At 31.8% G+C, this 22310-nt stretch overlaps 1 protein-coding gene and 3 long non-coding RNA genes across 20 annotated transcripts in view; 2 read left to right on the forward strand and 2 right to left on the reverse strand.

Annotated features, from left to right (window-relative positions):
* Window positions 1-22310, reverse strand: part of LOC122718000 (potassium voltage-gated channel protein eag) — a 67373-nt gene that overhangs the window by 15936 nt on the left and 29127 nt on the right. For 6 of the 11 annotated variants that reach the window (XM_043942617.1, XM_043942620.1, XM_043942618.1 and 3 more), the window contains 5 exons: window positions 7197-7297; window positions 5944-6076; window positions 3945-4002; window positions 3105-3211; window positions 101-369 (listed from right to left, as the gene is read on the reverse strand). In XM_043942617.1, coding sequence (XP_043798552.1) covers window positions 101-369; window positions 3105-3211; window positions 3945-4002; window positions 5944-6076; window positions 7197-7297 — 668 coding nt within the window. The remainder of the gene's footprint in view (window positions 1-100; window positions 370-3104; window positions 3212-3944; window positions 4003-5943; window positions 6077-7196; window positions 7298-22310) is intronic. The other 5 variants (XM_043942625.1, XM_043942623.1, XM_043942622.1 and 2 more) reach the window with 2 other exon arrangements.
* On the forward strand, window positions 1451-5305 carry LOC122718005. 4 transcript variants are annotated; one of them, XR_006347306.1, is made up of 5 exons: window positions 1451-1658; window positions 2041-2147; window positions 2780-3255; window positions 3924-4200; window positions 4834-5305. It is a non-coding gene; the product is annotated as an uncharacterized LOC122718005 (long non-coding RNA). The 4 variants fall into 4 exon arrangements; XR_006347305.1 differs by having other exon boundaries at window positions 1451-2147; XR_006347304.1 differs by having other exon boundaries at window positions 2041-3255.
* On the forward strand, window positions 5307-10443 carry LOC122718004. 3 transcript variants are annotated; one of them, XR_006347301.1, is made up of 4 exons: window positions 5307-5444; window positions 5540-5646; window positions 5763-5935; window positions 9999-10443. It is a non-coding gene; the product is annotated as an uncharacterized LOC122718004 (long non-coding RNA). The 3 variants fall into 3 exon arrangements; XR_006347302.1 differs by having other exon boundaries at window positions 5763-5928; XR_006347300.1 differs by having other exon boundaries at window positions 5540-5935.
* On the reverse strand, window positions 18334-21257 carry LOC122718003. 2 transcript variants are annotated; one of them, XR_006347298.1, is made up of 5 exons: window positions 20562-20670; window positions 20190-20497; window positions 19823-19891; window positions 19395-19623; window positions 18334-18903 (listed from the first exon to the last, which is right to left on the reverse strand). It is a non-coding gene; the product is annotated as an uncharacterized LOC122718003 (long non-coding RNA). The 2 variants fall into 2 exon arrangements; XR_006347299.1 differs by lacking the exons at window positions 20190-20497; window positions 20562-20670 and adding an exon at window positions 20949-21257.

Here is a 22310-nt window from a genome sequence, read left to right on the forward strand (position 1 = left end):
AAAAAGAAAAATTCTAAATTTTAAGAATTTGAATTAAAATTAGAAAGATTATTCATAGATTATTCATTTTGTAAAAGAATATAAATATGTAATATCTTACATGAGCTAAGTGTGATTGCTTCGCGGTGGTTGGCAACGCGGAATCCTTGAGAGCGGGCAGATGGGAGCTGAATTGTGAGACAAGAACAGATCTCGACCTGGTGACCGATCTGGCGAGCTTGGCGAATTTGGAGAGGCCACCCTTGCTGTCGTCTGCCTCGATTGGCTGCTTCAGGGCAGTGATGTCCCGGAAGGTCAACAGGAACAGGACCACTAGGTCCCGTTCGTTCTTTATTGGCGCTATTTGTAGAAGCAGCCATAGTGGTGTTTCTGTATACCCGGAACAACAACAGAATGAAGAAAACTGTCATTGATCGAAGGAAATTGCGATTCGATTGTTGTTTGATTCTAGAATTCTATATATCGTTTCATCGACTAATCGATACATAGTCGATAAACTAAATAGCTATTTACATGATAGATATTACGTTATACACTTGCAGAAAGAATATAGAATTTATATTTATTAAAATTAATTTGAAAATAATTTTGTTTATGTTCTTTTTAAAATCTTTTTAAAAAAATTTTATAAATATTCTTACTGCAAGATAAGATGATTATTCACTCACCGTCATGCTATCAGCACTCAAAAGCAATTACTTAATTACTAACGAACAATACACACGATGCAAATGGATACGATTCACAAGCATATATGATGATTTCTATACTACATTTTGGATATATCTTGGATATTTAAAATTCTAACAACAAGTGATTGAAAATTGCACATGTATTTGGCTTTGAAATAATTTAAACGAAGCTTTAATGATTAAAATGCGTGTAAAAATATTATTTTTAATAAATTTATAAACTCATGCCACCATTCGAAGTGTAGGTGTGTCGAGTGCTGACATCTGATGTATTGTATTTGAAGCAGTGCTCGATTAGAGTGTACGTGAAATTTGATCGTGATGCAGTTTAAAGAATGAAATAAATAATAGAAAGAAAAGAAAAAAGATCAGTTGCATAAAAATTGTGATAAATTCTGCTAATTCGTGCCTATTTTAATTATAAGTATATTAATGATAAAAAAATCTTATTTAATGATAAAAAAAGGTATCGTTCATTCTAATGATAGGATAAAAGAGGATATTCGAAATCGGAAATTATCTTTATATTAAAGTGACAGTTTAGTGATATAGTGATATTCACTGATAGTGAATAGTTTTAAAAGGACAAAGTGTATACCTTGTTACAATTATTTTATCAACGATTGTATACCATCCAACTTTGAGTATGTCGTGTCCTGGTGGTTGAGTATTAACAATATACACACGTAACGAGTCATCGAGGACGAGGAATACGTTCATTTATATTTTTTTCACCTGTAAATTAATTTTTGCGTAAAAATCATATAAATACGCGACTTCTCGTCTTCGATGCCCAAATTGTTTGTTTCGACTGCTACTTGGCATTTTCTGGCGATACTGTATACCGGCTAGAGCTAATTGGACGTGAATTTAGTATGAATAGGTCGCCATCTGGCGTGAAGAGTTTGTAATTCAACTTTAAACTCGATTTACTTCACGATGTTGCTCTATGGAATATGTAGAAAGGTACTTTGACCAAGAAAGTGGACAAAGAAGTGACAGAATAAAGAGGAATTTATTATTATTATTCGGGGATTAAATTAAATCAACGCATGTTTTCATCATTGGAAGGACGTTCAATGATAAATGTCCTTCGATCTGCCGTACATTTTTATCAATTTCATCCCTCTTTCTGCTTCGTCATCTCTGCCGTCCCCGTTTTCTGCGTCCCTTAATCTTTCCTACATAAACTTTCTCATTTCTAATTTTTCGATATTTTCTCTATATATTTATTCTAGCCACTTCAAAATTTTCTAAAAATTTTTTTCTAACCTTTCGAAATATACGATAATTTTTTTTATGAAACTGTAGATAGATCTTTTCACTTTAAAATTTATTTAATTTTCAGTTTTAAAATGTTGAATTAATTGGAAATGGACTACAAACCCTGAACGAGAGATGCGACCTTTGGTATAAGAGAATAAAGATAAACGTGTAATTTGTCTACGGAAAAGTGTACGTACGACTGTGATTATGAGTGTCATCAATCGTGAGAAAGTATGTATATATTCGCGACCTTTTACATCGTCACCGTTAATTCACAACGTCCTCGCAATAAATTAGGACGAAACTCACGGCCAGCTTACTATGTACTTGCCTACGTGCCCGGTGAACTTCGCCAGATCTATCGATGGAAAATAAACGGCATATCCATTATGATGTTATTTTACGGTGTAATTTTACGACGATTTCGCTACGATCAAAACTGGAACGATCATTTTTTTTTTTTTTAACAAATATAATAAAATTTCACGTTGCAAAATTATTCCTTAGACCAGTGTCTCTCAATTCTTTTTTGAGTTGTGATCTTTTTTTGTGATATATTTCAAATAATTTTTGATATCATTTGATATTTGATTATTTTTTTTCTATATATAGGATATTCATTATAAAATATTCAATTGAGATCAACATCAAGCAATGAAGGTTGAGTCCACAGGTTAAGAGTCACTATTAAAGATGAGAAAAAAATCAACGTTGTTTTAGAATTAAAATTAATAATTCGAACTCAAAACTATTATTCGTAACCAACAAGTTGAGAAGTACTGATCTACACCGAAATTTACCAAAATCTCTTCTTCTTATAGGGAAACAAAAAGAAAGCGAAGATATATAAATCTTCTAATATCCTCCAGAAGATTCTGGATGAAAAATAGTCGACACGTGGTAGGAGACTGGTATTATTGGAAGACAGAGAAGATAAGGAAAGAGGAATAACAGTAGAAGATATATAGGATTCGCAGCTAAATCGTCGATGCTGTTACGTACGAAGCGCATCGTTCACCGAGCTGGCAAATGGACAACATCTGCAATGGACAGATACGTGTTGTGATACGTGTTGAATACGTGTTGTGTCTTTAGTACTTAAGAGTGAGATAGAGATAGAGAGAAAGATTTCAGGGAGGAATTAACTGAAATCAAGAGTAGGTGGGAGGTCGAATAGCGTCCTCTCATTATGGCCGCCCCTTGGTCCCGGGATCGTTCGACGATCCTTGTACGTGTGTCGTCTCTTGTTCACGCTAAAGATGGGTGTATAACAATCGTATACAGTATATCTCCAAATGTACATTAATATTTATAGATTTATATGCAGGGTATCGTGTTAGTTGTAGTAAAATCGGACAAGATTTTTGGTGATTTCTTTTTTCGTGAAAAAAGTAAGTCGAGAGGAAAGAATTAAATTTCATTTAAAGATTTGATTTCAAGTATGAATCGAGTTTAAAAAATTTTATATGAAAAATATGGATAATTAGATATGAATAAATTATCGATAGATAGATAAATGTATTTGTAAAAGCATAAACAAAAAATGTAAAGATAAATTATTTTTGTTTAAAAATTTTTAAACAAGAAAAAATTAAATTTAAAAATTCATCGATTATACATACGATATCTAATTTGATTTTTTTAAAAGCAAGAACTTAAATGATAAAATTTTATTCTACATTTTTTGCTTATTTTCAAATGTAGATATATAATCTATCGATAATTCATTTATATCTAATCAATTTCACATATATTTGAAAATTTTCCAAACTAGATTCACTCAAAAACGAAGCTTCAAATAAAAGAATTTTATTCTTTTTTTTTTTTTCTACCTACTTTTTCATGAGAAATCACTCTTTTTCTCTGCCTGAATTGTGCTACAAATAACAAGATAACCTCTATATAAATATATATACGTATATATATATATACATATAATTATATATAAATGGTGTTTTGTTATAGTTAGATTCGAGGGTGACTTACTGGTGGATTTTTCGAGCACTCTTTTGCGAACCTGTGCTAGACATACCTCGTGGGGCACCTTTAAACAAAACGATCATTCGTTATTGGGCTCGGTCGAGTCGATCGGATTCACTAGGATCGATATAGGGTCGCTAAGTTCATCGCTTATGACGAAGAAAGGCGAAGGAAATCTTTTTGATTGGTTATCGAATTTCGTTGCTCGTTACTGGTCGCTGTTGAGCGTTATTTATAACTATCTGTTGATAAATATCGATCGGTAAGTTCTTATCGACTTAAATATTTAAGATTTTCGAAATTTTTTTTCTGATTTGTCATCGACTTAGATTAAGATTTAAAAATTTAAGATTTTAGAAATTTTTTGAGATTATAGATACAGTAGTCTAGAATTTTGTTGAAAAAGTAAAAAATGGAAAAATAAAGTACTGCATATGAAGAAATTAGAAGCATCGTGACGATGAGGTGTTGAGCTGGCGAATGTGAAATATCGTTTCGATTTCACGGGACAACGACGTCTCATGAATTTTCTTATCGAGCACATTAAAACGAATATATGTACATGGAATATGCAAATTACATGATATTTGACTTTTCTCGATAAGAATTTAATTTTTCTGCTGACACGCGTCGCATACAGATTCGAACGTTTTAAGCAATTTTCAAATTACTTTTGAAGATTATTCGAGAGATAAACAATATAAACATTTCACGAATACAATTAAATGATTTATTTAATATTTCAAGAAATAAGCTATTTAATTTAAATAAAAAATAACTAGTTTTTAAATAGTTACTAGATACTTATTTAGTTATTTAGTTACTTAATATTAAATTACTATAAAATAACTAGTTTTTTATTATTGCTTCTGATTAATACTTATCTGATTATCAGGCTTATCTCTAAAGAAGAAATTCAACAAGTCTGACAATCTTTTATTTAAAAAAAAAAAAGTACGCAAAATCTTCTCAAAAAAAAGAAAAAGCGAAAAACGATTTTACACACGCGTCAACTCAACGTAAAGAGAATAGATCTTGGTGAAATGAGCAACAGACGTAAAGAGACTCACTGTTTCTGATTACTTGTATCAGTGATAGGCACTCGTGTTCTAATAATAAGTACTCGTACTGACACACGAGGCGAGTCTGCGTGAATCAGGCGACACCAACAACACGTAAAAACACACGATAAAGAAACTCTGGAACCCGAGACGGTCCGCGTCTACACAACGACGAATGCGGACGGTCCGGTATCCGGTGGTCGACCAGCGTCGAGCATGCACAATGATACGTCATTTTCGTGCCTCGAGGCGTTCTGTCAGAGTCATCTCGCCGGCAATCGACGACTTCCGTCCGTCTATAATCGTTTTCATTGGAAAAATGGCATCGACGTTTCTTCCATTTTTATACTATATGCATATACTATATGCAATATATATATATGTTTATATATGTGAGTCATGAATTTCTTCTTAACCTTAAAGATTGTATTTTGCGACATCAAAGGTATGTATTATAATATTTTTAAAGTAGCAATTGTAAAAATAAGTAAAATATCATTAATGCTTTGAATTTTTATTTATTAAAATTTTTTTTTCTAGTGAAAAGAATAAATTTTTATTATATCTTATATATGTCAGTATATCTGAAGAGGTTGGGATAATGTAAGGATCGAAAAAATTTTGAAAAAAATTGTTTGTATTTAAAGGTTGTATCACACTTATTGACAAATTAATCATTCGAAATTTCTTTATATTTTTTTTATCTTTCTTAATACAAGTACTTCTTAATACAAGTACGTATAGGTTATGTTATTATTTTTAGATCCAATCTGGGAGAATGAGAAATGTTAAAATCAACGACAAATCTGTAAAAAAAAAAGGAAAACGTAGAATTTATTGGCATCCATTTTCGAGATGGAAGTCGTCGATTCCAGGATGAAAAGAAGCCACCAACACCACACTTAAGCTTCTCCCATGCGACGATAGGGGTAATCGGTACTTACTGTTCTTCTTGTACAGCAGGATCTCGAATTGATCGTGAATCTGGCCCTCGAGGCATTCCTCGATCCTGGCGATCGTCTCTTTGTCCGTCAACTCCCCGTACATGAATCCGCAGCGGCAGGACTTTTGCATAACCTAACGGCAAATTCGACACTTTTCATCTTGCGAATTTCATCCTGCATTTCCCTCTTTGAGATTTTTAAGAAATAATTCAAAGATCTAAAAGTATTTGAGTAGCAACTTCTCGAAGATTTTGGATAAATTTTTATAACAAGGTATTATCCTCAGATCTCAATTAATTTTTTAACGTTTTATCAAGATTATCACAGTGAGTTAGGTTAGGTGAGGTCAGATTAGTTGTAATATAAACCGTAAAACTTAGGAATTAGATAAATTTTTGTTTGAGCAATTAATTTGGGTTAATTATTACATTTAATTTCATTTTATAAATCGAAATATAAACGATTCAATTGATCGATATCTTAATCTGATCAATAATCTAACTTAAACTGTCTCGAAGAAATATTAGTAATTTTTTAACGAACATCAACAATCGAGTAAAAAATTTCACAACTGATATTAAAAAAATCATCGAGATCAGGAAATGATATCTTTTTATAAATAATTATCAATCTTTTTTTTTAAAAAAAAATAAAAAATCGATGTATAGAATAAAAAATTTATCTATCCGGATAACGTTTCGCTTTACATTTACCAATCTTTCTATCGTGTTTCTCGAATAATACAAACATGTGGAAAAAAAAAACAGAAAAAAAAATTCAATTTCATCCTTGAATTAGCACCGTCATATCCATATGGGAAAACAACATTGAAAAGCGTATTATTGTTCGGTTGGTAAAACAGAAGTTGTACACGATAGTCCGTATTGGTTCGAAACGGTTCGAACGTAACCAAGTGGATTTAATTGCGGATAAAAGAGGAACAAAAGAATAGAAAAAAATAATAGAAAATGGTTGAATTAGGGAAATCGACGAGTCTTCGCGAGATTCCAGACGTGGTACTGTGCTCCTCTTCTTTTTTTTTTTTTTTTTTTTTTTTTTTTTTTTCTCTCCTTTTTCGTATGAAATTATAATTATATTATACATAGATTGAAATTGTGCAGATGGTTCACACCTGTGTGAATCGCGAAGGTTGGTTGGAAGTAAAACGATAAAGATTGAAAAGGTAAATGGGTGGAGGGAGCGTGGTCGTGGAACGAAAAGAGGCTTAGGGGAGGGTGGAGCAGGGTATTTACCTCGGCACGATTATAGCCAGAGATTTTGCAAAAGCTTTCGTTGCAATAGACAATAGGGAAGTCGACGATCTGAGCGTTCGCCAGGAGAAAACTGCTGTCAGCTGTGAACAGAGAAAAAATGAATGTTTTAATTTTCATTTAATAATAACATATTCATCGTATTAAACATCACTCGATATCAATTTTTACATTTTTAACATAGATTAAAGAAAAATTTTCTATTGTCAAATGATATAAAATATTTCTTACATAATTTAATCGAATAAATCCAAAATTGATGCTCTCAAAAATTTATTTTAAAGAATTATAAAAATACTAAAAAAAATAAATAAATAAAGAACATGCACGCTGCATTTTATAACTGCGTAACGATGAAAATATTTTAATTAATGCGGTAAATTCTTTGTAAAATAATATTCATTTATACTCGCTCGGTAATAAAGTCGCAATAACAACGATGATTTTCCGCATAACCGGTTTCCATATTCTGTGGAAATTCCAACCTCTTCAGCCCTCTCGCACGGTCAGGTTTTCTCATCCACTTATTCGTTCGCGGCACACGTAACGCATTAACGAGCTTTATACCCTTATTCGAGTTTCATCGAGCCGAGGGAAAAAAAAAAAAAAAGAAAGAAAGGAAAAAAAAATCGTTATCGATCAAGTATCTCCGTATTGCTCGATCAACCTTCCATTTCGAATTCCTTCGGGATTCCTACGTATCTATGTATATTCTTCAATTCGAGAATCGAATCTAAATCTCGAGCGATTTTGCAAAGAAAAGATTGAAAACTTTCATTTTTCCCCTAGATAATTTTTCGAAAATGGAACCTTTTTGGAAGAGAAGCATAGGGAATTTTTGTTTTTCCCCTAGAATGGTGGATAAATTTCCGAGAATTTTTAAGATCATTTTTTTTCTGAAGAATTTTTTAAAAATGGAATCTTTCCAAATTCCAATTCTCGATAATGAGATTTTTTCTTAGAAATTTAGATAAAAAATTTCCAGTGATGGAGCATCATTCTTATTGGAATTAAAATTTCGAAGATAATTTCTAGACAAAATTTCACTTTTTCACGGACGGGAAAGAATTTTCCAAAAATCATCGAAATCATCGATTCTCGACAATGTAAATTTTTAGGGAAATTTTACTTTTCTCTAAAAACTCTGGCTAAATTTCCAAATAATGGAATATTCTATCATCGAAACTAAATATTAAAAAAAACCGTTTATTTCTAAGGAAATTCTCCTAGATAATTTTCCAAAAGTCGTCAAAGCCAATTTTTCTAGGTAAATTTCTGGATATATTTCCAATATTGAAATATCGTTTTATCATCGAAGCTCAAAAACGACAATTGGAGGGGAGGAAGAATAGGAAATTTTTATTTTTCCCCCGAAAAACCTGGATAAATTTCCGAAAATAGAATATCGTTTGATCGTCCAGCTGTTTCTTTATTAAAACAGAACGGCTATGTTTTTCCATCTGTTTGTTCGTGTACACTCGCGAGCCAGGCCGACTGTGTTTTCCGTTACGTTTTCCTTTATTCTTCGCGTCATTGAACGCTCTACCCATGATTCGATTTAAAAAAAAAAAACGTTCTCTTTCATAAACGGTGACCCGCATCTTCGAAAATAATAATCCATCTTTAATATTCTTAATATCGATTTTTCTCCGATGGACGATCCTTTCAAACCAACCAAATTTCCAAACTTTTTTTTTCACTTTTCATCAATTTGAATCTTTAAAAAAAAAAAAAAATGACAAATTTGACGATAAAAATACGATAAAACAGAATAAAAATCGTTCGTAGAAACGTCGATGATTAGAGGAGGTACAAACATATAAGAAGATAGAAATCTAATCTAACCTGACTTAAGCGCGAGAAGAAAATTAAGAAGTCTTCGTCGAAAATGAAGAAAGATGAAAAAAGAATATTTACAAAAAAAAAAACGACGAATATTTTTTCAAAAGAACACGTATGTGAAGAAATTCGTTATTTAATCGAATTAAATATATAAAATGTATATTTATGTAACGTGTAAAACAAAGAATAAACGAGATCTAACATAACCTACTCTAATTGAGAAAACTCTTCTCTTTTCCTCGAATCTGGAAAAAAATATTAAAAAAAAAAAAAGAAACAAGAAAATATGATATGAAACTAAGTCAAATAAATAAAACAAGCAACGATCTTTACCAAACCTAACTTAACCTAATTGAAAAAAAATTCCTCTCTCGAAAATTAAGAAATGTGGAGAAAAAAAAAAAAGAAATAAGAGATTTCTTCAAACCGATATAATCAAAGTCAAACGAATAAAACAAAGCAAAGCAACGATCTTCGCCAAAGATACGAAACAAGAAGAAGAAGGAAAAGAAAATATCCTTGGGATATATTCAAGGAATATATTCAAAAATTGTTGATCTGGATTTTTGCTAATAGACACGAACGAGAAGATAAGGAAAGGTCGGTAATTTTGCCTCGTTTCGTGTAATCCCACGAGTCAAGCCAACCGAATGGACAAGGGAATTATGAAATTTCCAACGTTCCTTTTTCATGCACGCGCACGCGCGTTGAGAATTCCCGAATTCCTATTTAACACCGAACCGCTCTTTTTACCGACTCTCCCTTAATTAAATTCGATAGTTTTTTTTTTTCCATCACCTCCATCCTTCTCTTACTATACTCCTCGCAATTCCATCTGAGTATTCTTGGATATTTCAAATTATCACTTTTTTTTTATTATTATCACTTTTGTTGTTCATCGAATTAACGAGAACATCAAGATAAAAGGTAATTCTTTTTCAGGCGAAGATTCCAATTACCTTCGATTCTCGCCAATTCCAACTCGTCCACCATTTGGATATTTCAAATTGCCACTTTTTTTTATTATATTTGGGGACGTTTGTCGGATTAACAGAGGACGAAGATGAAAAATGAGGATGAGAAGATAATTTTCGCTTTCCTATTTTCTAATTATTCATGACTTTTGCGTGAAGCGGAATGTTTACTGTTAATTTGTAATTAACACTGCTTGGATTCCGCCATTGTTGGATTTTTAATATCGATGAAAATGAAAAGACGTAATTTTCTGTGTACACAGAGATTAGGATTTTTTCTCATTATCTTAGCAGAGTGCAAAGTTTATTTTATTACTGTTCGCGGAGGAATTCGCAATTTCGCTCGTGCATTCTTGAATTTTGAAACTACCATTTTTGGGGATGTATTTATCGAATCAATAAAGAAGGTGGAAAAAAAGTGGACGATCTGCAATTTTGTGTTCGAAGATTTTAATTATCTTCAATTCCTGAAAATTTTCTTTCAAAGACAAAAGAATGGAATTGCAATTTCAAAAAAACAAAAATCGAATAATTATTCCAATTGTCTTCAATTCTTAAACAATTCCATTTTAACAAAATAAAAAATTTTATTTCGAAAGCAAAGGAATAGAATTGCAATTCCAAAAAATAAAAATCGAATAATTGTAATTATAATTCTATTTTCCGACAGAGTGGAAAAAATTGATTTTCAAATCAATTTGGAATCGCAATTGCGACAAGGAAAAACGATAAAAAATAAATTTAATCATTTACCGACTTATTACGCATTAAACGTCGAGTAGGAAATCTTGCACGGCCTTGGGATTTGTCTTTATTATTCCCCCTAGAGCGAATCACGAATAATAACGATAACAGGTTCCAGTGCACGCAACGCGAACGAAACGAGCGTTCTGTGCCGCGTCCGTACCGACGCACTCCCCTGACCTGCCCCCTGAATACGGGTCAAGGCTACGTGCACCGACCCTATGCAACTTTCTAACCCGTCCGTCCGCCCGCCTTATCCTTTCGATCGTCCGATTGAAAGTGCTCGTTCATCCACCGGCTGTTTCGTCGCGAAAATTCGAAGACGAGAGAAGAATGTCTTGTGAAATTTGTACCTAACCTAGAAACGAAGGATTCGAACGAATTCGAGCGTATATGTAAGTACTAATAAGTTTAGGTTAGGAGTAATTTGTCGATTGGAAAATTTCTTTGAAATCGATGTAAAGGATCAAATGAAATGTATATGACAGAGCATAATATATTACGTAGAACAATTTGTTTTCGTCGATGGAACGTTTTCTAACTTAACTTGAAAAAATTCGAATTCAAACGAATGGAATGAAGTATATTGTATTATTAAGCATTTTGTTAATTTTGTTAATTGCAAAATTTCTTTGAGAGAATGAATCGTTTCTAATCTAATCTAATCTGAAAATTTGAAATACATCGAACGAAATGTTATATATAGAGCAATTTGCTTCCGTCGATGGAAAGTTTGTTTGAAATCGGTGTCCAAAGTTTCCTAACCTAACTTAATTTGAAAATTCGAATGAAGCGTGTAGAGCATAATAACATCGATATACATAATTCGTAAGATTTTAATTCGAACGAATTGAATGCAACGATTTTTCGGAATATTTTCTAAAAAAAAAACTAAAAGTTATTAGAAATTACTAATCAAATTTTTTCTTTCTCACCGTTCCCCTTTTCACGAGGCCAAAGTTTAATTAAATTTACTCTATCTAACAACCCATCATATATTTAATATTCATAACCTATTAAATCTCTACAGATCAACATCTACACGTTACTTCGACGACATCGTCATATTCGATCAAAAATTTTTAACCTTTGCAAATATACACGATCTCCTAAACGAAAAATACCAATTTTCCCAAAGAATCGATCGAGAAAGGATCGCAACCACTTTTTTCCCTGTTTTACCATCTTCCTTTCGTCGATTTACCATACCGACACACCACACAATCTCCTTCTCTCTTTCTCTTTCTCTCTTTAATCCAATTCTGTTGCCAACAATCGTCCATCCAAAGAAGCAAAACTACTCGAACAATTCCTCCTTTTTCTCCTCCTCCTCCTTTTCCTTTCCATTTCTCTATCATTCATCATTCGACTATATGGAAACATATAGTCTCGTCTTATCTCTTTCCATCGAATCGGTGGAAGATCAAAGATTGGAGGGGGAGGGAGGGGGAAAGAAGAGGAGGATTTGGCAAATGGAACTCGTAGAAAATAGTGAAGGAGGCTCGAATTCCTGTTGCATAGGCCTGGTCAAGGGCGGGAACAAGCGTGGAAACATTGGAGGATGCATCGTTTAGAGGCTTTTCGAGACGAAGAGGCCGCGATTCGAGAGGACACTCAATCGAAAGTGGCTGTTCGTCGTCTGCGCCCACTCTTCTTCCCCCATTCTACCACTCGTCAACCCTTCTCACTGTCAGGTGTTTCGAAGAAGCTTGACTCTTGATCGACGTCTCGACGGAGAAAGATGGACGTGATGATTTGTCCTCTCTCTCTCTCTCTCTCTCTTTGCTGTGAGATCAATGTCCATCAATCTTTTCGTTAAAGTTTACGTTAAAGTTTTTGATAAATTTATCACAGGAACGAATTAGATTAGATTAATTGAAATTTTCAATCCTTTCGCGTGTTTTGTTCATAATTAAATGAACGAGAAATTGAATTGGATTAATAATTGATAAATTATGAGAAATATTTTTGAATCTTTTGGAATTTATTAATAATAATTATTGATTAAGTTTTAAAAAAGATTTTTAATTCTTTTGCATCTTGTAACAAATAAATTTACAATGAACGACAAGTAATTACGATTAGTCTATTATATAATATTTTTATGGATTCGAAATATATTATATATATATATTTTTTAATAGTCCGATCATTTCTTTATCGTATCCACGAGAAATCGAAACCTTTCGAATTTACGTTGATCGATTTATTAAAATTTACGAATAATGAAAAAGACGATGGAATCTACATCGAAGAAACATTTCTTTTTGAATTTACATATCGTTCAATTCATAATCAACGCACGAAGATAAATTTAAACATTTTTTCTCCCTCGCTTCTTTTATCATCCTACATTTCATCGTCAATCGTATCCACGCCAAAAAACGATCGGATTGGATTACAGCTTTGAAAATGAATACAGATAGAATTACGTTGTTTACCTTAGGGAGAAATAATGCTCGAGGTAATCTCCTCCGCTTAATTCGAGCAAAGCCAGTTATTTATCCAGTTTAAAAGGAGTAGTAGTGGGCCTTGTGGTTCAACGTTTGAAAAGGGCATATTTGGAATGGGCAAATTGGATTGGTGGATGGAAAAATTTCTCGAGACATTATTTTACCGGCCCTCGTCTCGTGATTCGACTCGAGTGTTTTTTCAACGCGTTTATCAACCGAGGCAGCAATCTATGGCAGCAAACCCGATTCAGCAAAGGTCGGTAACGGTCTCTTGAATATGGATGGGACGAACCGACCGATGTAAGAGGACCGTTTCCAACTCTCCTCGTTCCACGGGAGGGATTCCGCCATTTCTAGCCCGGTAACGTCAACTTTTAAGTATTCTATCCCCCCCTCCCTTCCCCCTCACTCTCCTTATCCATTATCTACGTTTCGAAAGGTATATCGGTTTATCGGTTGGTTGCGTCGTAAATTGCGTGTGCGGAAAGTTAGCCGATCGAAAGAAGATTTTGTAAGCGGATTTTGTGTAATGGAATTTTCAGATTTTTGCGAAAGCAATTCTATACACAACAATTCCTTATTTAAGTGGATTATAATGGAATCGTTATTTTTTGATATTTTCTTCGAAAAAGCGAAAATTATCAAGTGGATAATATTTGAATAGGAATCGAATTTTGACATTTTTGTAAAAGCAATTCCACACAGTTCTTCTTAATTGAATTTCAACGGAATCGAATTTTTACATTTGTGTAAAAGCAATTCCACATAATTCTTCTTAAATGAATAAAAAATTGATATTTTTGCTAAAGCAATTCCATACAATTCTTCTTAATCGAATTTCAATGGAATTTTGTATTTTTGCAAAAGCAATTCCACACAATTTCTTTGAAATGGAATTTTCTGGAATTGAATCGAATCTTGACATTTTTGTAAAGGCAATTCCACATAATTTCAATGGACTCGAATTTTGACGTGTTTGTAAAAGCAATTCCATACCATTCTTCTTAATCGAATTTCAATGGAATTTTGCATTTTTGCAAAGTAATTCCATACAATTTTTCTTAAATGGAACTTTCTATTGAGTCGAATCTTGACATTTTTGTAAAGGCAATTCCACGCAATTTCAGTGGAATCGAATTTTTACACTTTTGTAAAAAGCAATTCCATACAATTCTTCTTAAGTAAATTTCAATGAATTCGAATTTTGACATGTGTGTATCAGCAATTCCATACAATTCTTCTTAAATTAATTTCAATGGACTCGAATTTTGACATTTTTTCGAAAAAGCAATTGTTTTAATTGGATTGGAAAAACACAAGGAAATATCGATAATCGAAGGGCAAGAAATTGGACACGGAGATTTATTTTAAAGAAAATTTATTTTAAAAAAAAAAAAAAAGAAATTCGTCTCATCACGGACGTTGTCTTATTCGAAAGGCGAAAGGAATTTTGCTGCTTGCGTAATTTCCCTTGAAAACTCTGCTCGATAACACATCTGTTGGTAGTGGAAAATCCTTGTCTCGCGGGCTATGTTTCACCATCATCGATCGTGTTTCCACCACTTCGTTCTGTTATTCCCCGATAGGGTGACTCCGCCAAGATTTATCCGCTTCTTCGAGGGAATTTCCTCGTGCAAGAGGATTACAACATGTTTTATAAGGGAAAAATATAATACCTTAGATCCACCTTGGTCCTTGGATCCTTTCGAAAAGGATTTTTCAGCAAGAGGAATTAAATAGTAATAATTGTATAATTTTTGAAGTACCATGTTGTTGGATTTTATTTTTTTTTTTTTAGAAATTTATTGGATTTCTCAGGTTATGGAAGAAATAATTGTGTGAGAAATAAGAGTGTTGAATGGGATTCTCTACAAATTTAGCACTTTCGAGATAATTCAGGAATAATTACTTAACGAGATATTTGTTAATAGAAGAATAATTTGGAAGAGGAGTGAAAATTAAACATTCCAGTATTCATTGGGAAGAAATGATTATCAAGATTGTTAAATGGGATTTAGAACAACTATGCCAACAGTGTCCATCATGGAAAAATTATATAAATTCGAAGTGAAATCCTTAGAATTTTTCGAAAAAATCTTCCATTCCAAATAAGAATTATCCAATATTAATCAAAAAAAAAAAAAAAAAAATTAAAATCAAGAATCTCAAACAAGATTCGTCAAAATTTTTCCAAAAATTCATTCCAAATAAAAATTATAAGATAATCTCGATATATTATTCAACATTCGAAAAATTACAATGAATTTTAAAAAAATTTACCATTTATCAAATAAGAATCAACATAACATCGAGTATCGAAGAATATTTGTCAAGAACGATTCCACGAACTTTTATACTTAAACGTATCCTTCGAGTTGAACGAGGGATCAGTAGAATAGCTCGCGAATCAACTGCGCGTCAGTGGAAAGGGTCAACCTTTCATCAGCCTTACCGCACAGTAACGTAACCAGCTGAATTTTCTCCCCCCTATAGCGCGACATTCTTCCTTTGTCGCTAGTGTGTTCCCTCGATAGCTTGGAATAATTTTTCAACAAAATTAAAACTATCTTACGTTTACGTCGTTCGAATTAAAAGAGAAGAAATATAATTAAATATATAAATCGAATTTTTTGTTTTCCAATGACGATGGATAATGATCTGGTTCTTTTTGAGTTTTGTGGTAAAAAAAAAAGAAAAAAATTGAACGAAGCGATAAAATGCGATAACATTATCGTACTTCATACATTTTCTACACAGACATTGTTTTGGGATATTAAGAGCATTTTAAAGGATGTTTAAAAATGGTATCACGATATTCGTGTACATATTTCACATTGTACATTATTTTTACGATATTTATCATGAAATATTTTATATTATACATCGTGTCGTAATTCATCCACAGAATAAATTACCCTCGTAAATTATTACTTTGCAAAGAGATTCTAGAATATTAAAGTTTTCACTTAAAATTATACATCGATCGATGGAACGTATCATAGGTTTATTAAAAACGTCACTTTCAACGATAAATGTTTATGCATTTACGGAAAAGTCTTTGGAATGTAAATTTTAATTGCAATTAAAAAAAACCTATTGATAAATTTTCACGAAAGTGTAAACAAATTTTTCACAATTTTCCCAGCAAAGGAAAATTTAGTGTCGAACAAGGGCGAGAGGGAATAAGTTTTACTAGTGAACCAACTTGGTAATTGGTAATTAAGAGTGTTCGTTAGGATTTCAACTTTGCCGCTCGAGGGAAATTAATATTTTTCGACTTATTTCGTTTCGAAACTCTAGGCAATGTTTCCAAATGACTAGATGCGAGACAGGATACAAACTGTCGATTATAAATCATGGGGTATCAGGTATATTAGAATTTACCACTTGTGGACTTTATTCAATTTTATTTATATTGCAGCATTGGAGCTTCGAATGTAATATTTAAAAGTAAAATATCGTTGAGAATATTTTTTGTCTAATGAATTTTGCATGCGGAATAAAAGTTATTAGTTGAACTGATTAATTTTCAAAAACTTGATAGAAAATACGCTTGATAATGAAAATTTTGGGGAATTATTCTTAAAAATTATTTTTCACAAATAGACAATGAAAGTGAAAATAATAGCTTTTGCTTGTAAAAAATACTTTCAAGATTCTCGAGAGTTTCTGAAATATATACTTAGATATCGCATTCAAGAAAGCTAATATTGCTTACTTTCAAAAAGCAATTCTCAATTTTACTCTCAAACGTAAGGATGCAAAATAAAACATTTGATAATAAAACTCTTTGATTATTGTTAGAAAATTATTTCTCGTGAAAATTACCATGGACAATCTCAAGTCAATCTCAGTTCAATCTTCCATTTGCCAAAAATATTCTCAAAAGCGATTTTCGAGAGTTTTACTCTCAAACGCACTTTTATCTTTAGATATGAAAACTTTATTATCTTTCAACACAGTGTACAGCTTGCGAAAAATATTCTCAAAAATAACTGTCAAGAATTTCAAATTATGAAATATATTCGCAATCCTATATTCGCATTGCATTGCAGAATAAAATTATTTAATCACTTGTGAAAAAAAAATATTATCACTTTATATTCGCATCCTAAGTTAAATCTCGTTTCCAATCTATTTTTCGTTGCCCTTTTACTCCATTTACAAAACCATGAAGTATAGGCGAGAACAAAGATAGGCAAAATTTTAACAATTGAGGTTAAGAATAAAGTTACTTCAATAATCTATTACTAAAAGTATCGAATAATCGCAAATAATACAATGCGAAACAGCCGAATTATGCGAATCAATTATAATAGCTACAAATAAATATTATTCGTATAGCATTTTATGAGTATTTTATTTAATGAGTAATTACTTAAAGCAACTTTATTCGAAATTTTTAACTAGTTACTTTTTCAACTGGCCAACTTCTGGGCGAGAGATTGCGCGTGAAAGAGAAAAGATGTTCGGGACGGTTGGTAGCACTTGATTGGCCTCTAAGTAGAAAAGTCCATTAAACATAGAATCGTGCGTGCGTGTGCACGCGCTGATATTCACGAGATCGTGGAGCAAGCCTTTCGATCAACGAGGGATTCCAATCTTGAAACCGGGTAAAGTGAAACCTCTATCAACAAAATTTTCTAATCCTTTTACTGTAATTTGATTAAACGTTTATTCGTTCCTTCAATTTTCTCGTTTGTATCTTTCGAATTTTCCATAAATGCAATCTAGCAATCCAGCGATAATATAATATAGTGATATGATGTAATAAAATTTTATCAAATATATATTGTTCAATGATTTGAATTACATTTTTAATAAAATAAAAAATTTTTTACAAATAAAGTGTGAAAGTCTCTTGTATAATAAATGTTTATTGACAATCTAACCTAACCTTTTCGTTGTTATACTTTAAAATAAATATATTTTATTATTAAGCAAGTTTTTGCAATAAATAATATAAATCTTGAAACGTTTCAAAATTATTGCTTTCCAAATTTTTAAACGACGATTCATAAATATATTATAAACTTAATTTATTGATGAAAAATAAAACAAGAAATTAAATCAAATATACATCACGTTAAAAAGATTATAGAAATAATTAAAAAAAATATAATAAATGATCGTGATCGATGAATTTTTGCAATTATAATCGAATCAATAAATGAATAATGTAAATTGTGATGGAATCGCTGTTTGTACCGATGACGCGCGAAGCTGGTCTTAATCGCGTTTAGAATTGTGCGGAAAGTGGTTCAAGTACGGGGCCAATGCGGCGACATACTCTTCTCCCCGAAATAACGATTGCTCCTACACTGTTTACCTGAGAGACGAACTATCGATTACAAGCGGCGATAAATATAACGCAAACTAAAACCGGCCGACCTTCTTCCGTAGGCATAGTCAATGCTCGTTTTCAAGGTGCCGACTTTCCTCTACGTGGTCTACGTAACTCTGTTAGCATGAGAAATCGCGAAAAGCCTTTCTTTTGAACCCTTTTCTAGTGGAATTATTGTATTATATTGGTTCGAATATAAAAATAGAAAATTTTTTAACTTTTCAAAATTTGGCAACCAGAAATCTTCAAAAAAATTTGATTTAAAAAAAAAAAGAAATGAAACGCCTTCCTTTGATTATCATTCATGAAGTAATTGCATTCCATTGATCTATCTGTAAAAATAGAAATTTTTATTTATTATTTATTTATTTATTTATATTATTTATATATTTTTTAAATTTTGCAGTTATAAAAAATTTTCGAAGAAATTTAATTTAAAAAAAAATGGCATCATTTTGGTCACTATTTATGAAATAATAACACAATGTATTGGTCTAATTATTTATAAAAATAGAAATTTTTTAAATTTTTAAAACTTAGCAATGAAAAATTTTCGAAAAAGAATGGCATCATTTTAATCATCATTTGTGAAATAATCACCATCTATTAAAGTAGCTACGACATAACGATAGATATTTTTAAAATTTTGCAAATTTAAATTTTCAACGAAATGACGAAATTTTCGAATAAAAGACGAAATGTTTTTCTTTGATCATCATTCGTAGAATAATGGTCAATTGATTAAACATCAACAAAGAAAGAATATTCGAATAAAAAATTCTAGATGTAAACAAGAAGATTCAAAGCAGCCAATTCTGTTTACCCAATTTCCCTTGTTAAAACGAAAATGCAGATATGAATTATATAGACTTGATCGAAGTTGATCGAAGCGAGCGTAAACCGAGTTTCAGTCATCAGAAGCCCCCAGTATGATCCTCGAAAGAGGTTTAACCAACGCATAAATCAGCCTGTTGGAAAGACATGGATGCACGGTAGGTGCACGATCGTAAACCGATGTCCAATCTTATCGACCTTGTTTCTCGTTTATTAATCTGCAAGGAAATATTTGTCTGTTCAATGTATATAATATATAACGAGCTTCAGAAGAATTAATAACCGACTTTATATAGAGAACAAGTAGACAAGAAATTAAAATATAACAAGTTAGAGAGAAACACGATCGTTTTTACTCTCCGCAAAAATGAAAGAAAAAAAATAGAATAATGGGATGTAAATTAATTTTGCACATACCTGAATATTTTTTGAAACTCTATAGAGTTTTAACCATTTTTTATTATCAAGCATTATCATCTTATTCTCCTAAAAAATAAAAGAAAATGAATAAGTGAGAAATACGGTGTAAATTAACTTTTATAGGCATCTAACTTAACCTATTCTTTCAAAGTTTGAAACTTTATATTCTTTATTTATTTTAATCTTTCACTATTGAATCCTCAGAAATGAAATTTGCACCAAATAAACATTCTACGATATTATTCATATTAAATAAATATCTTTTATTGAACACTTATAAACATTATTTGTAGTCGAAACGTTAAAAAATGTTTTCTTAAACGATCAGTGTACTGTAGGTAAAGAGACACGGTGTATTACGCACTAAAGGTTAGCTGGGCCAACTGGATACTTAATCTTGATTCGCACGCAAATTCTAACCGCGATCAAAGCCAGGTCTGCTGGGTCAAGGTGCACTCTATGCAATTGCACGCATTGCTAGGTAATCGTCATGCTTGCATTTAAACAAGCTTAACTTCGACAAATCGTGTAACTCTTAAATTGCTTAGGATCGAAAAATAGTATCTACGATTATCGATAGAATTCGATTAATCGAAAGAGACTTGATAAATTCACTTTTGTTAATTTTATCATTGCTTGTTCAATTATCATCTTAAGTAAATGTTGAAAAATCTGAAGATACAAGAGAAGTAAGTTGAAATTAAATTTTTATCGAGTTATTTTTAATTAATAATACCTATATAATTTATGTTTCTCTTTTTGCTTTGATAACGATATTTCCTTTTAGTTTCACTTTAATTTACACCAGAATTATAGTAAGATCGATCAAAGTAATTGACACATTTATAGCTCCCAGAAGATATCTTTGCAATAATTAACGATCGACGAGGATTAATTGCTTCGAATTGCAGATAGTGATAAATGAATTATTAGATATCTAATAATTAGATATCTAATAAATTAATCGATAGAAGATAAATCTATCCGTGATAATAAATTAATTAGTTAGAGTTAGAGAATTCGATAACTATTTTTTCGACAATTAGCCATTTATATATTTTGATTTTTCTCTGGTATCACCTTCCTACGGATTATCACAATTAATTGACAATCTGACCTTTACCTTCGTATAAGTAGTTGAAACGAGTTCCGTGGCTATCTCGATCGTTCGTTGGATAATCTTGATAGACAAAGGCCAGTTTTGCCAGACGATGCAGCTAAACACGAGCACAGCAAGTTACATAACCTCTTTCACCTGTCGTAATTCCTTCCGTTCCTTCGTAATTCAAATTTCTGGATAAGAAGAAAAATCGTATCGCGTAATTTCTGGGTCAAACAATGTTTCACGATATCGATATCAATCAAACAACAAAAAAATCCTCGCTTTGTTTCTCTCTAATCCGAGAATCCTCACTAGTGAAACAATGATGACAGGTTCAACTGCCATTCTCGATTCGATGCTATACCTCTACCTCCGTCGATAATAACTTTTTAAAACTTCTCGCGTTTTCTCGTGTTCTTTCCAATTTAATTTTTCAATTAATTTTCAATTTATTGATCTTTTTCTTCTCGCTTTTTCGATTTTAACTCTTTCAGTTTTTTTGAAACGAATATTATTTCATTCTACTTACCATATTTTATGCATTTTCTTTCTTCGAAGAACAAAAAAAAAAAAATATAATTTCAATATTTGATCTGTAGTTCGAGATTGTCACGAAAGCCAAACGAATTTCCAAAGGTGTCGCGAATTTGCAAAGATTGGTACCGACTATTTATTAAACGACACGCAACATGAAGAAAAAAAAACGTTTTTTTTTATTATTATTTAAGACTGCTTAAGAAGAAGGATTTTATCGGTCAAGGCACGCACTATTGCGAAGTATTCCGCGAACGAAAAGCGAAACTGCAACGATTACCGGCACGATTGGCCCCGGATATCGCGTGTCCTCGTGCCGCGACTCGTTTCGTTCAGGAACCTGGCCCAAGGCTGGTCTCTAGTTCCACCCTTGTACCACCCATGGTTATATTTTTATTTAGCTTATTTATTCAATAGAAACATAACGAAGCGTGAACGTGATGGAATAATAAACGTCGAAAACGTTTGAATAAATCTCTTATTTCTCGTTTGATTGATAGCGTGCATGTGACGTAATCGATCTCATAAGTGAAAAATGATCTTTTGAATGGAAAGAATATTTTGATAATTTATTTTTCATATTCTTAAAAAGATTTTTCGTGGAAAAAAATTGTTCTTTCTCTAAAATCAATATTTTTAGGTTAAGTGTAGAATCGTCTTTTTGATTTTTGATCAATTTGATATAATTGATCGTATCTACAAAAAAGATAAATAAGAGAGAAATGGAAATAGAATAAATGTAATGTAGAAACCTTTATTATATTGTCAAGATGAAAATATATATATTATTCATCATGAAATCTTTAGAAATTTGCGAAAGATGAAGTACAATAGATTTTGATGGGAAAC

The sequence above is a fragment of the Apis laboriosa genome, unplaced genomic scaffold, assembly GCF_014066325.1.
Source record: "Apis laboriosa isolate Shangri-la unplaced genomic scaffold, ASM1406632v1 scaffold5_cov152, whole genome shotgun sequence".
Taxonomy (NCBI): Eukaryota; Metazoa; Arthropoda; class Insecta; order Hymenoptera; family Apidae; genus Apis; species Apis laboriosa.